This window comes from Cynocephalus volans, chromosome 3 (assembly GCF_027409185.1).
Source record: "Cynocephalus volans isolate mCynVol1 chromosome 3, mCynVol1.pri, whole genome shotgun sequence".
Lineage (NCBI taxonomy): Eukaryota > Metazoa > Chordata > Mammalia > Dermoptera > Cynocephalidae > Cynocephalus > Cynocephalus volans.
Genome location: NC_084462.1, coordinates 182263769 through 182277774, shown reverse-complemented (window position 1 = coordinate 182277774; position 14006 = coordinate 182263769). Strand labels below are relative to the sequence as shown.

At 42.9% G+C, this 14006-nt stretch overlaps 1 protein-coding gene across 1 annotated transcript in view; it reads left to right on the top strand.

The window, feature by feature from the left end:
• Positions 1-14006, top strand: part of CDC42BPB (CDC42 binding protein kinase beta) — a 114292-nt gene that overhangs the window by 62483 nt on the left and 37803 nt on the right. Inside the window, 7 exon segments of the mRNA XM_063091851.1 lie at positions 2029-2122; positions 4222-4422; positions 6680-6928; positions 9064-9143; positions 10943-11109; positions 11197-11316; positions 13251-13384. Coding sequence (XP_062947921.1) covers positions 2029-2122; positions 4222-4422; positions 6680-6928; positions 9064-9143; positions 10943-11109; positions 11197-11316; positions 13251-13384 — 1045 coding nt within the window.

The window sequence follows — 14006 nt, the reverse complement described above, 5'->3', positions numbered from 1 at the left end:
ATTTTTAAAATTTATCTTTAAAAGGCAGTGATTTGAGATACAGTCTTTGTCATATACTCTGTTTCTTTATGTAGTTGGTCTGTTTCTGGGCATTCTGGTCTAGTCCATCTCTGCATGCTAATACCATACTGCTTTGATCACAGAGGCTTTGTAGTACATTTTGAAATTATGTAGAGTGAATTCCCCTCCTCCCACCCCCCAATATACCTCTCTCTTCAGTGTGTTCTAACTATTCCTGAGTGTTAATTTTTCCATATGAACTTCAGTATCAACTAGCTCTAAAAAAGAGGACATTGACTTTTTTTTTTTTAATCTGATGGGTCCTCTTAGTCTGTAGATTCAGGTCTTTATTTCTGGAAAGTTCTCTTGGATTATAGTTTCAAATATGAGTTATGTTTTGATTTCTTTAGGGGCCCCAGTTATGTTTATGTTGGGCCTTCTTTGCCTGTCGTCTTCCATTTTAATGTCCAACTACTTTCTTCCTCTTTCTACTTCTTTATCTCATTTTTATTTTGCTAGATCTTTTCCTCCCTTTCTTAAATGCCCATCATTAGATTTTTATTTGCATTTATTCTCCTTTGGGCATCATATGCAAGAGTACTGCAAAAAGTTCATGGTACCAAGATTTCACAATAGTAATATGTTAAAAAATGGTTGTGAAAAATAGAATTGTAACATAATTAGTGATCTTTCCATGAACTTTTTGGAGTACACTCATAATTTAGTCTTTGTTTCTGATGAATTTATCTTTTTCTTCTATTTCTTCCCTGACTTAATCAACTCTTTTCATTTCTTCCTGGTTTTGTTGGGTTCTTTTCTTATTTTTTCGTGGTTTTTTGTGGGGGGGGGGGTTAATTGATTATTTTCTTTTTCATATTTCCCAAATGCTTATTGGAGGCTATTTATTTCAGTTTGGAATGGTGTGCTGGAGTTTTGTTTTGCTTTGAGGTTTTGTTTTTTCATTTTTTGGTAAGAATTGTCACTTTGGCTCGCATTTGTTTGTCTGATTCATCCATGTTGTTGAGAGTAGTTAGCACTCCATTTGTTTTTATTGTGTTGTAGTGTTCCATCATGTGACTAGTCCAACTTTTTTATCCATTCTCCTGCACATAGACATTTAGATTGTTTCCACTTTTTGGCTATTGTGAGTAGTGCTACTGGGAACATATTTGTTCCTGTCTTTTGGTGAATATCTTTCTTTGCTTTTAAGCTTGTGTTCCTTTTGTACTGTTCAGTTATGTAAGCTTATTCTGCCAGGAAAGAGGACTAGTACTCTGAAATCTGCCCAACGACCCCCCCACATGTTCAGAAGTACAAGTATGGTAGTTAGGAAAACACGCTTTCATGCAATAGACTTGTGTTTGCTTCTCTGCTGTTCTGCTTGCTGCTGTATAATTTGGGGCAGATTGCTCACCTTCTGTGTCTTCATCTGTAAAATACAACCTGGGAGGTATATGGCAGTTTGTTTGCCTGCAGCAGTCTTGCCCCAAATCTTCACCTGCCTCCCTTACCTCATCAACTCTGTTGTTCTCAGTGGTGACCACCAACCTCCCTGCTCCCTCCATGCATCCCTCCCTGTCCCTTCACCTCGTTTAATGTTTCTTCATGGCCCTTACCACACAGGTTCTGCTGTGCAACACGTCTGAGACAACTTGCACATTTATGTGTTGCATGTTTGTTTTCTGACACCTCAGCGGGCATCAGACTTCATGAAGACAGGGGCAGCATCAGCCTGCTCACCATCACAGGCCTGGGCTCCAGAGCGTTCCAGCACAAGGGAGTTGCCCAGCGACCAGCAGCAGCTGGGTGGGGGGATGCACAGGAATGATGATTATGCCTTGCCAGGTTAATTAGGGACTAAATGAGTTTCGTTGGTGGTGACTGCTGCTGCTGTACTGACTGGCTTGTCACACAGAACGTTCTTACTATACCAGCATTTCCTCAGCTGATCTACTGCCAGTTAAGGGCTTTGACCTACCTTATGTGTTGCCTGGAAATGGTTAATGTATGTATTTATTTTATTAACAGAGACATTAAACCTGACAATGTCCTTTTGGACATGAATGGTCATATCCGCCTGGCCGACTTTGGATCATGTTTGAAGATGAATGATGATGGAACTGTAGGTATTTTTGTTGGACATTTTCCATTTACTTTTGGGTTTGGCCTGTAGTTAGAAGGAGCTTAAATTATCAATTTGAGATACAATTAAGATTAAGATGCAATTAAGAAACGTAAGTTTATTACTGTAAATTAAGAAAATGAATCTATTTAGGAGACAGTTAAAATTTTCTATTTTGGGTTTTTTCTTTTTTTTTTTTTTTTTTTTTTACGTTTATAAACATCTTTATTGCTTTTTATGTTTACAAAAATGATAATATGCCTTCTAAAATGGGGAGTTGTCAGGTTTCCTCAAACACATAAGGCGGCTAAAAGCAGACTACAGACCACCACTGAGCAAATGAGGGGCAGCTCTCGGGCTCCTCCCTGAAGTTTCCTGTCCAGGCTGCTCTGGGCGCAGACACTAGCCGTGTAACTGCACATTCTCACTTCTGCTGGGCAGCTAATTTCCTGTTGGTTGGGGCTTTTCCCTCTATGGGTGTTATAGATCTAGAAGCAGAGGTCCTTAATGTCAGTGTCACAAGGGCCAGCTGGCACTCCACTCAGAACAGGAAGTTGCCTCTGGATCAGCCGTGGCTGGGACACCCAGGCTTGGGCCTCAGTTGCTGTGGCTGCACCCACAGCCATACTGGTGTTGTACTGAGTGGCCCGAGGCTTGCCATCCAGTCCAGCAGCTGCTTCCAGAGAGCTTCTATCACCTCAGTAGGAAGTGCCTATGTTCTATCCTGTGGCCACTGTTACAGTTTTATTATTACAAGTTTGCAAGTCTTTTCTTCTTTAAACCTACACTTATCTTAAATTGTGACATAAAATACTTCTCCAAGAGAGCAATCCCTTCCTTTCTTACTAGTGAGTTTTCAAGGAGCAGTAAAAGAACCCAGAGAACTGCATCAGTTGACAGTGTTTGAAGAGGAGTGAAGCAATTTGCTCACTTTTTTTCCACAAAGCCAGTCTCCAGTTTTTGAAAGTCTTGAACACACATTGATTAATTTATAGGTTGGCGCTGTCCACAAATCCAGCCTTCAAATAACTGGAACTCTGGCCTTGGTCTGCACCAGAGCACTGGCTACCCTTCTCACCTGCATATCATCTTCATCAGGAGCTCCTGGGCCAAGCAGTGCACTTGTGCAGAGAAAGACTAGTCTCATGACAGAGGCAGAATTCCCTGCTGATTCATTCAGACCGAGCAGTTCTCACCACTGGCGACTCTAGGCCACTGCTTATCCCCTGTGGCTCTCTTTTCAGAGAGGACACAAGAGCGAGTCTGTCCTTTCCCCAGACAGGCCTTGTGTGATTGTTGTTTCCGGTTCCTGCCTGACCCTCAGTCGTATAGACTCAGCAACCTCAGGGGTGGCCCCATGCTTCCATTAGCTCTGAGACCAATAGACATTTTCTCAACTTACCCAGTCCCCTCCTGTTTTCTCTGAGGTGACTGATGCCCTTGCTGATCATAGCTTTCTGGAAAGTTGTCACTACATTCAGGCCATGTCAGTAGCTGGGGAATTGTTCTCTCCCTTTTTTGGGTAGGGGGGGGAGGGTCGTCTTAGCTTCCCAGTGTCCTGTTGTCCAGGGAATTCCTAAACACCCAGTTAATGCCTGGATCAACTTCCAGATGTTCCCATCAGGGAGTCCATAGGTTGGGCTGCAGGTAAGCAACTTTAGCATACTCTGGGAGCTTGTTAGAAATGCAGCATCTTGGGCCCTGCCCAGAGTCTCTGTTCTAATATGAGCCTCTGCACACTGGCTTGGACATACGTGCTCCCCAACCACTCTGGGAGCAGTGGCAGAGAGAGTGGCAAATACCAACCCTGGGGGGACTTCAAGAGGTTGCCATTTGGGGGCTGTGGTGGGCATCTGGCCATTGAGGAAGCTGTTGCAAGAGTCTCATGCACTCTGGGAACTGCACAATGTTTAGTGCTGCAAGAGAATGTTTATTTGCATTGACTTTTGAGTTACTAGGTTTTTAAATCATGATCATTCACTAGTTTAATTCCATGATTATTTCATTTTTGGTTGCCCCTATATTTTAAAGGAAGTAGTTAGAAATATGCAATTAGAGATTCTCAAGGATGTCCCTTCAATGCTTCCTTCTCCCCAAAGGTTCAGTCCTCTGTGGCTGTGGGCACACCTGACTACATCTCACCTGAGATTCTGCAGGCAATGGAGGATGGCATGGGCAAGTACGGGCCTGAGTGCGACTGGTGGTCCCTGGGTGTCTGCATGTACGAGATGCTTTATGGAGAAACGCCATTTTATGCAGAGTCACTCGTGGAGACCTATGGGAAGATCATGAACCATGAAGTAAGATGTTGCGTTTCCATGCCCTGTTTTTTCCTAATAGCCTGCACAGGCCTAGAGGTAAAGAGAGTATGCCTACAGGGAGAGAGGTGAATTGAGAAGCTGGTAGAGTAGGTCAGAAAGAGATGCTGGGGTTTGGGCCAGGCTGGGGGCAGGCAGAACGTGAGGAGAGATTGGGGGAAGATTCTGGAGGTGGGATGAGCATCAGATGCCGACACAGGATGTAGGCATGAGACAAGGGGGAGCTTCCAGGATGACCCCTCGCCAGGGGAGGATGCTGGTATGCACTGACATCAGACTCCCTGGAGGAGAAGCAGGGGTCCATAGAAAGATGTGTCTGTGTGGCCATGGTGAGTGTGAGGTGTCTTGAGACAGCTGGTAGGGAGGTCCAGTGGGCACTTTGACCTGTGGTTCTAGATATGTCAGTTAGATGCCAACTTTGATTCTCAAATCTGTTTCCTAGAAATCAGTCGTTATAAATGTTCCCACATCTCCACACAGTGAAGTACTTAATACCTTGACTGTTTCTTTTTCTCTCTTCCCTTTCCAAGGTGTTTGTTTTATCACTGTGTTGTTGTTGCCTTTCCTCTGTCTTTCTTTTTTTTCTCTTTTATTATTATTTCCTCTTCTGTGTAATAGTTTTTCATCTGCTTTCTTTTCTTTTTTTTTTTTTTCTACAAGATGACCAGTAAGGGGATCTTAACCCTTGACTTGGTGTTGTCAGCACCACGTTCTCCCAAGTGAGCTAACCGGCCATCCCTATATGGGATCCAAACCCGTGGTCTTGGTGTTATCAGCACCGCACTCTCCCAAGTGAGCCATGGGCCTGGCCCCTTCATCTGTTTTCTTTTTCTTTATTCTCTTTAGTCAAATATGTCTTTTTCCTAATGCCAATTCCACTCTTTCTACCAGTATGTTTACAGCATTCTCTTTCTCGGCCTACATTTCTCACATGCACACACACACGCATGTGTGTACACACACATGTCCCAGAAACATTCCTGGTTGTATGCTGATGTGTCCTCCAGCTGGTGTTTCCCACTAATTGCTCATATAGAGGGTAGATTAACACTGAAGTGGTAAATGGTTTTCCATTTAACTGCAAACAAAGCAAAAATTATACTTAAAATTTTTTCCCCAAGTAGAAATATATTTTTTCATTTATAAATCATTATATGCTTCCTATAAAAGTTTCAGATGGTACAAAAGTGCATTCAGTAGATCGTGAAAATCACCCCATCCACTTCTCAGTGTTAAGTGTTGTTAAGGTAATAATTAGGACTTAGTTAATATCGAGCACCTGCTATTGTTGAGTGCTGAGCAGTGTGGGGCCCCGGTCAGGTGCTTCCATGCATTCACTTGTTTAATCTGCACTACAGCCCTGGGAAGGAGGTAGTATTGTTGGCCCTTTCTGTGGATACCAAAGGAGACCCATAGACAGCAGGTGGCTCAGCCCTCAGGCCTGCTCTGCTGTGCCTGGCATGTGGCCATGCAGACTTGACCTATTGTGGGCGTGCATGTTTAAATACATGGGGTCACATTGCATGTGTCGTGTTTTTTGGTCATTATAGTTTTAGCATCTTTCTATATTGACACACAGAGATATGTCTTTCTCTTTGTGTATGTACCATATCTTTTTTTAACAAGTCCCTTTTTGATGGGCATTTAGGTGATTTGCAGTTTTCTTGGTCAAGATATAATGCAGTCATGAAGTGTTGTTTTCTCTCTGACTGTTCCTATAAAATAAATTTCTAGAAGTGGAATTACCATGTGTAGGCAAAATGTACTCTGAAAAGGCTATGCCTGTCTGCATTCCCACCCACAGTATGTTATCAGTATTATTTGCCACTTTGGTAGGTGAAAATTTATCATTTTTTAAATTTACACATAATGTGGCAACAAGTCTACCACAAATAAAAGTAGAAAGATTAATGATTTTCTTGTTTGCCTTTCTGGAATTAAAGTTCATAGCTTTGGGGTTTTTTTTGTTTTTATTTTTGGCGGCTGGCTGGTATAGGGATCGAATCCTGGCCCTTGGTGTTGGCACCACACTCTAACCAACTGAGCTAACTGGACTGCCCAAAATTCATTACCTTTTGTTTGCATTTAGTTACCATGAAATAAAACATGACTGCTGCTTTGGAGCCGTTGTTTCTATTTTGTTTCCTGTAATGTCAGTATGTCTTAGATATTTTTGAATATGTCCACCTGTCCACTGATTTTTTTTTTTTTTTTTTTTTTTTTTTGCCTCTCCACCCAGGAGCGATTTCAGTTCCCTTCCCATGTCACAGATGTATCTGAAGAAGCAAAAGACCTCATTCAGAGGTTGATCTGCAGCAGAGAGCGCCGGCTAGGGCAGAATGGAATAGAGGATTTCAAAAAGCACGCATTTTTTGAAGGTCTAAATTGGGAAAATATACGAAATCTAGAAGCACCTTATATTCCCGACGTGAGCAGTCCTTCGGACACATCCAACTTTGATGTAGATGATGATGTGCTAAGAAATACTGTAAGTGTGAAGATGCTTCTGTTCTCAGTATTGCTTCACAGTAGAGCTGGAAATTAGCAATGTTATAGTATAACATTGTTATAGTAAGAAGGTGTTGCTTACCAAGTAAAAAAATCTTAGAACTGTACTTATTTTTTGAAAAATTTGGCAATTGTCTCAAGGAAGTATGCCTTTTATTCCAGCCTTCAGCTTTGTCTTTAATGTCCCTTTTTTAAAAAAAGATGGGTAACTCATTTTGAGTAAAATTGAGTTAAACAGCTCTCTTTGTTCTGAAACTCAGAAATAATTTTGCTTTGTTTTCATGGTACTTTATACCTTCTCAAAGCGGTGTCATATACATTATTGTGTTAGAGCTTCACCACAGCTTTGTCACTACTTTTTAGATTTAAAGACCTTAAGACACAATGTGGAGATTGGCCTCTGGTCCTATGGATAGTGTGTTGGCCTCTTTGTTTCTGGTCTGTTTCCCTACATATGAGGGCATATTAAATCTTTCTACCATCACAGGTGACAGTGTCTGCGTTTATGTTTCTTTATACAACAGGAGTTCAAGAACAACAACAATAACAGATTTTGAGTATTTGCACTGACTATTTAAGATTGTGGATTTTCCAGGTTGGATCCCAGATGTGGGACTTGTCTGGTATTCTTATCTGGTCTGACAGGGCCCTCTTTGATTCACTAGCCAGGACCTTTGGTCCTGGAGAATTTTGCTCATGACTTGTAAAATTATTTTGGTCTCATCAAAGCCATACATGTGACTTGGTTTGGGGATAGAGAAACTGAGGATTAACCAAGTAAGAGAAAATCTTCTTTATTACTACTTAATTTAGAGACTTTCTTATCCTAAAATAGTGTCATTTGCTGTGAATGACCATGACCTGGAGAAAACTCTTAGTTTATGAACAGTTTTCAAGGAGGAACAGAGGTTTTTAGGAGAAACCATTAAGTACCCCTTGCAGCTTCGTGAAATAGTTATCTGTTTGCACTTAATACTTGCTTTGATGGCTCCACATTCAGAATAAGAGTTGAACTTCAGATCACATGGAGAAAAGACAAGAAAGTACAGTTCACCGTCTGCATCTATAGGTTCCGCATCCAGAGATTAAACCAACCTGCAGATCAGAAATATTTGGGAAAAAATAATAATAATAAAAAATAACACAAAATGTAAAAACCCTAGTGTAACAATTATGTACATAATATTTACATTAGATGTTATAAGTAACTAGAGATGACTTAAAGTATACAGAGGATGTGCGGAGGTTATATGCAAATGATACACCATTTTATATCTGGGACTTGAGCATCCTTGGATTTTTGTATCCACCAGGTTCTGGAACCAATCCCCCCCAGATACTGAGGGATAACTGTATTATCACTATTAAAAGGAGTTTTTCCTAGACTCCAAAGAAAGTATTTCCACACTGAAATTTTCCAGATAGCTAACTTTGGTTTTATTTTTAATAAAGATTCTCAAACTGAAAAACAGAGATGTAATAAACTTGTCTAAAGTAGTCTACTTTTGGGCTGAGCCCGTGGCGCACTCAGTAGCGTGCTGCGCTAGCAGCGCGGCGACGCTTCCGCCGCCGCGGGTTCAGATCCTATATAAGGATGAGCGGTGCACTCCCTGGCTGAGCGCCGGTCACGGAAAAATAAATAAATAAATAAATAAATAAATAAAGTAGTCTACTTTTGCTTTCCGAATTTCCTTTCTATTTTGGGCCTCAGTTTTAGGTTGAAAGCGAGAGTCCCAGTCTGCCCCATGTCCTCAGAGGGGCTGCACTTTGCACGTTGTCGGTCTGTGCACATGATCATGTTGAGCACTGGATTCTGTGGCTTTAAAGCATTTGAAAATCATTAGCCTAATCCCAAGTTTGGCTGTGCCATTACCATCATCAAAATTAGCATGCATCTCCTCTTAACTGCGTGGCACCTGCGGTGGATGGAGCAGGAATGGGGAATACAAGTCTGCCAGTGCTGAGCTCCCATGGACAACACCGTGAAACTGCTTCCTGCCAGGCCACACAGTTCTGCCCTGCATCCTCCTGACTTCCACTGAGACCATGACGTTCTTTCCTTCCCTGTTTGTGCCAGTGTAGATTTTCATTTGTGTTATATGTGTTCTTGTGCAGGATATACTGCCTCCTGCTTCTCACACAGGCTTTTCTGGATTACATCTGCCCTTCATTGGCTTCACATTTACAACAGAAAGGTATGTCTAGAATTCTCTTCCCCAGGCAGGCCTTCCCATGGGGAGATGAATGGTCTGAGAGTGCTTCTGTCCATGAGCTACTCATGCCAGGAGGGCTGGGAGAGGGCCCTGCTCTAGGGAGATGCGTGTCGGTTTTTGTCCTTAAAAAATGCACACATGATTATTGCAGGTGAGAACATGTATCAAGGTCAGCAGATTTTTTCTATAAAGGGCCAAACAGTAAATAATTTAGGTTTTGTGGTCTCTGTTGTATATTCTTCTTTTACAATCCTTTAAAAATGTAAAAACCATTCTTAGCTCATGGATGCTACAGAAATAGACCAGGCTGGGATTTGGCCCACAGGCCATAGTTTCCCAACTGCTGACTTGTCAGCCATTAGCATTAGCATGATTTTTTTGATAACAGAATCAGTGGCTGCAGCCAGGAGAAGCGTTTCCATCGTGCTCCACTAGAGTACTCTATAAGATTTTGATTTGTGAGGATTTTGGCATCAGCTCCATAGTTTCCATTAGTGGGGCTGGAGGACAGTCTCTGCCATATGAGAGATCCAAAGAGCCAAGAGAGCATCCCCATGTGTGACCACAGCCCCACAGGTGTCTGTTGGCCTCTCCTGAATGGGTCTCTGTGCAAAGCTGTACTGCCTAAAGTATTCCACCTCGATTTTAAAAGGAAGCTGGGCCAAGAGCAGAGAAGTTGGGAAGAAAGGCAGGTGAGATAAGACAAAACTCCACAGTGCCCAAGGAAGGTCACAGAGTATGATTCATGGCATCTTCTGGCAGCTTGTACCTAACTTGAAAATTTCTTTGGGAGAGGGGATACTTCTGCCCTGGCTTGTAGAAGACCTCTTTTGGTGTAAGATACCAGAGCTAACTAGCACTTGAGCCAGAGTGATAGCTGATGCCTTCCAGCCTCCAGGAAGCAGTCCAGGTGGAAGTATTGATTTATTAACCCCTAGTGCAGATGTCCTTGACTTTTCTGTTACATCCCTGCTCACTGTTTGCTTGTCACACTTGCAGGTCCCAGGCTTGCCTGCCAAGGCTCCAGTTTGGCAGGATGGGCCCAGGGATCTCCTCCCATGATAGACACCTGCAGAGTGAACAGCCCAGCACTCTCAGACCACCCTTGGAGAAACACTGACCAGAAAGGCCCTTCTGCAAACAGATATGTGTTTGGGTTCTTCACTGGACTCAGCATAGGAACTCAAAGACTAAATAGCATTTGAAACAGTCTGAGAATTTAGCTATTGAATGAGAGAACCATCTTTGGCTCAGTCTGTCTGTGCCTGTGATGCATTCTTGCACACAAGTGTGTGTCAGTGAGTCAGCTTGTCCTTGTGTGAGTTAGAGTGCTGGAATTGGTCGGTCAGTCTGAAAGGGAAGAGATGAGCCCCAGAAGGTTACAGGAGCTGTCCCAGATCACACAGGCAGGCAGTGGCAGAGCCAGGAAACCTCTATGGCCTGTGCTGCTCTGGCTACACTGCTGTCCCCCAGCCTCCCTCAAGCCCAGCTCATTACACAAAACACCTTCTGTTTTGCATTTCTAGTTAAGTATAAGTGATAATTTAGAAATTTCCCCTCCTTTGCAGGAGTGTTTTCTTTGACTAGCTGTAAGGGAGTATCCCTTTTATTCTCCCATGATCATCCAGTCATTTGCAGTAAGGAAGGTTTTTGTCTAACTTTGGCTCCATAAGCAATAAAGTCTTTTCACAGGCATTTTTGTCACCCCAGGAAGTTTTTAAATGCTAATGAAACCACTAAATTCTCAGTAGATCAGAAAAACCTGTTGCTTTATTCCGCAGCTGTTTTTCTGATCGAGGCTCTCTGAAGAGCATAATGCAGTCTAATACCTTAACCAAAGATGAGGATGTGCAGCGGGATTTAGAGAACAGCTTGCAGATTGAAGCTTATGAAAGGAGGATACGAAGACTAGAGCAAGAGAAGCTGGAGCTGAGCAGGAAGCTGCAAGGTGAGGCCAGAGCCAGCCTCGTGTGGGCATAGGGCAGCTGCTGGGCCATGCAGTACCTGCACTTACACTATGTCTCCCTGTCCCTAGAGTCCACCCAGACTGTGCAGTCTCTTCACGGTTCAACGCGGGCCCTGGGCAATTCAAACCGAGATAAAGAAATCAAAAAGCTAAATGAAGAAATTGAACGTTTAAAGAATAAAATAGCGGGTAAGTATTTTAAAGTATAGCTGTTTAGTCCCTATTCTCGGGCATTAATGTCTTGAAATTTTCAGAGTTTTTTCATAAGATGGTGTATTAGTCTGTTTTCAGTTGCTTATCACAAAATACCTGAAACTGGGTGATTCATAAGAAAATACAATTTATTTCTTACAGTTTTGGAAGGTAAGAAGTCCATGTATTGGCCAGGGGGTACATTTGGTGAGGGTCATCTTCTGGGTAGGAACTCTACAAGAGTCCTGTGGTGACTCAGGGTATCACATCACAAGGGCCAGGCCAGAGCTCCTGTTAACATGCTCAGCTCATTTGCTCTCTTATAAAGCCTTCAGTCCACACCGATGATAACCCATTGAACCATTAACCCGTTACTCCATGAATGGATTAATCCATTCACGGGGCATAGTCCTCACAATCCAGTCATCTCTTAAAGGCACCATCTTTCACCACTGCCTCATTGGGGATCAGTTTTCCACATGAGCTTTGGAGGGGACCCACATTCAGACTGTAGCGATCAGAAAAGCAGAAGAAAGCTTAAGCCTTAGCAAACCTACTTAGGGTTCTGATATTTTGTCAGTATGTTTAAAATTGTTTCACCCAGCTTGCTTAGTTCTTTTTTTTTTTTTTTTTTTAAGATGACCGGTAAGGGGATCTTAACCCTTCACTTGGTGTTGTCAGCACCATGCTCACTCAATGAGCTAACCGGCCATCCCTATATGGGATCCGAAGCCGGGGCCTTGGTGTTATCAGCACCGCACTCTCCCGAGTGAGCCACAGGCCGGCCCTTGCTTAGTTCTAATAATTTTATAGTTACCAGCTGGAATTAATCCCTAATATTTTATCTGTAAACTCTCAGAGTATTTTCTCTCTCTCTTTTTTCTCCTTTGTAGCTCTGAGACAGCTTCTTTCTTGCCATAGCTGCTTTCTTTCTAAAGTTTTCATCAGTGATGGTGCCTGCTGTTCAGTATTTTAGGTGCTAGGCTTACTGTCACCACCTTTCTCTTGTGGTTCCTGGGTTATCAAAGCTTTCTAAAGACTCAAGTCACTCGTAGGCTTTACCCTTAATCTCACACGGATTGGTGTATTATTCCATTTTTGTTGTTTATAACAAAATAATGGAACTGGGTAATTTGTAAGAAAATGAAACTTACTGCTTAATAGTTCAGAGGCTGGGAAGTCCAAGGTCCAGGGAACACATCAGGTTCTTGGTAGTGGTGACAGTGACCCAGGGTGTCACATAGCGAAATAGTGGAGCAGAGAGCGATAGCTCCTCACACACTCTCCTTTTAAAGCCCTCAGAACCACGCCCTGAACACCACCATTAATCCATTCACTACTGCCAGTCCTACAACCTAATCACCTCTTCAAGGCCCCACCTTTCGATTACCATAATAGGACTTCCCACCCTCAGCAGTCACAGTGTGGTTAAGCCTCAGTGAGTGTGGGGGGGCATCTGGTCCACAGCAGTTGGTGCTGCAGTTGACACGCATCTCCATGTAGCGCCTGGAATCTCTCACCTTCTCTCCATTTCCTATCTGGAACCCCACCGTCCTGATCCAGGAAAAGGCTTTGATTGAATCACTCAGTAAAACTTTTGTTGCACAGTGTCTGACCCTTTCTCAGTGTGCTAGATTACACAGTTTAAAGGGACTAAGTCAGACGGGTGCGTGCCGAGGACTCACTAGAGGAGAGAGCACTTAAACAGATGACCAGAATAAAGTCCACTGAGCCTGTTCACTACAGGTGTACATGTAGCTATGCCCATGACACGTACGTACTCATGAGTGTGTAAAAGTAAGAAAAGCCTCTGAATGAAAAAGACTGTTGTGAATTATTAAATAATTTTTTATCAGTAAGCCAGCTGACAAAGTTTTACATATAAAGTTACTGCACATAAAAGAACACAATTTATTTTCTCTTTTGCACAGATTCAAATAGGCTCGAGCGACATCTTGAAGATACAGTGACATTTCGCCAGGAGCACGAGGACTCCACGCATCGGCTGAAGGGACTGGAGAAGCAGTACCGCATGGTGCGGCAGGAGAAGGAGGATCTGCACAAGGTAGCCAAGGACTCTGTTTCATGTGAGAAGGGTTTAAATGATTTTGCAGAGTTTCGTAAGTCTGAGTTCATGCAGCGGTTGAGAGACCTCCTCAGAACTCTCATGTATGGACTCTTCTGTGCTGCATGCAGGGCTCCCACGTCAGAGGGGACATTAGGTGCCCTGCCTCCAGCCAGCAGCCACTTGATAGTCGCCACCTTCAGTTTCCACCCCAGCCCTGCAGGGTAAGCAGTGTCCCCACATCCTAAAGTGAGGAAGTGCCTCCCAGAGGACACTGAACAAGCTGGATTAACATGCCATGTCTGGTGTCACAGCTCTCCCCTCCCCACTCCACCTCGCCCGCAGTGACCTGACCTCCTTCTCCCAGAAGGGACTAATTAGTTATGACAGGGCACTGCAGAAGAGACAGTTTGTTAGAATTAGAGTGATTCCCCCCCCCATAACTCCTTTTAAATTTGATTTTCAGTAAGATATGTCAGACTTTATGCTCAAATGCTAATGTATTAATAACATCGTTAAGATTGTGTTTTCTAAAATACATTCATTTAAATACTTAAATCCTTGAACCCATAGTTTGTGATTTGTTCTCTAAAATGGACCAAATTTCGAACTCAGGTTGTTC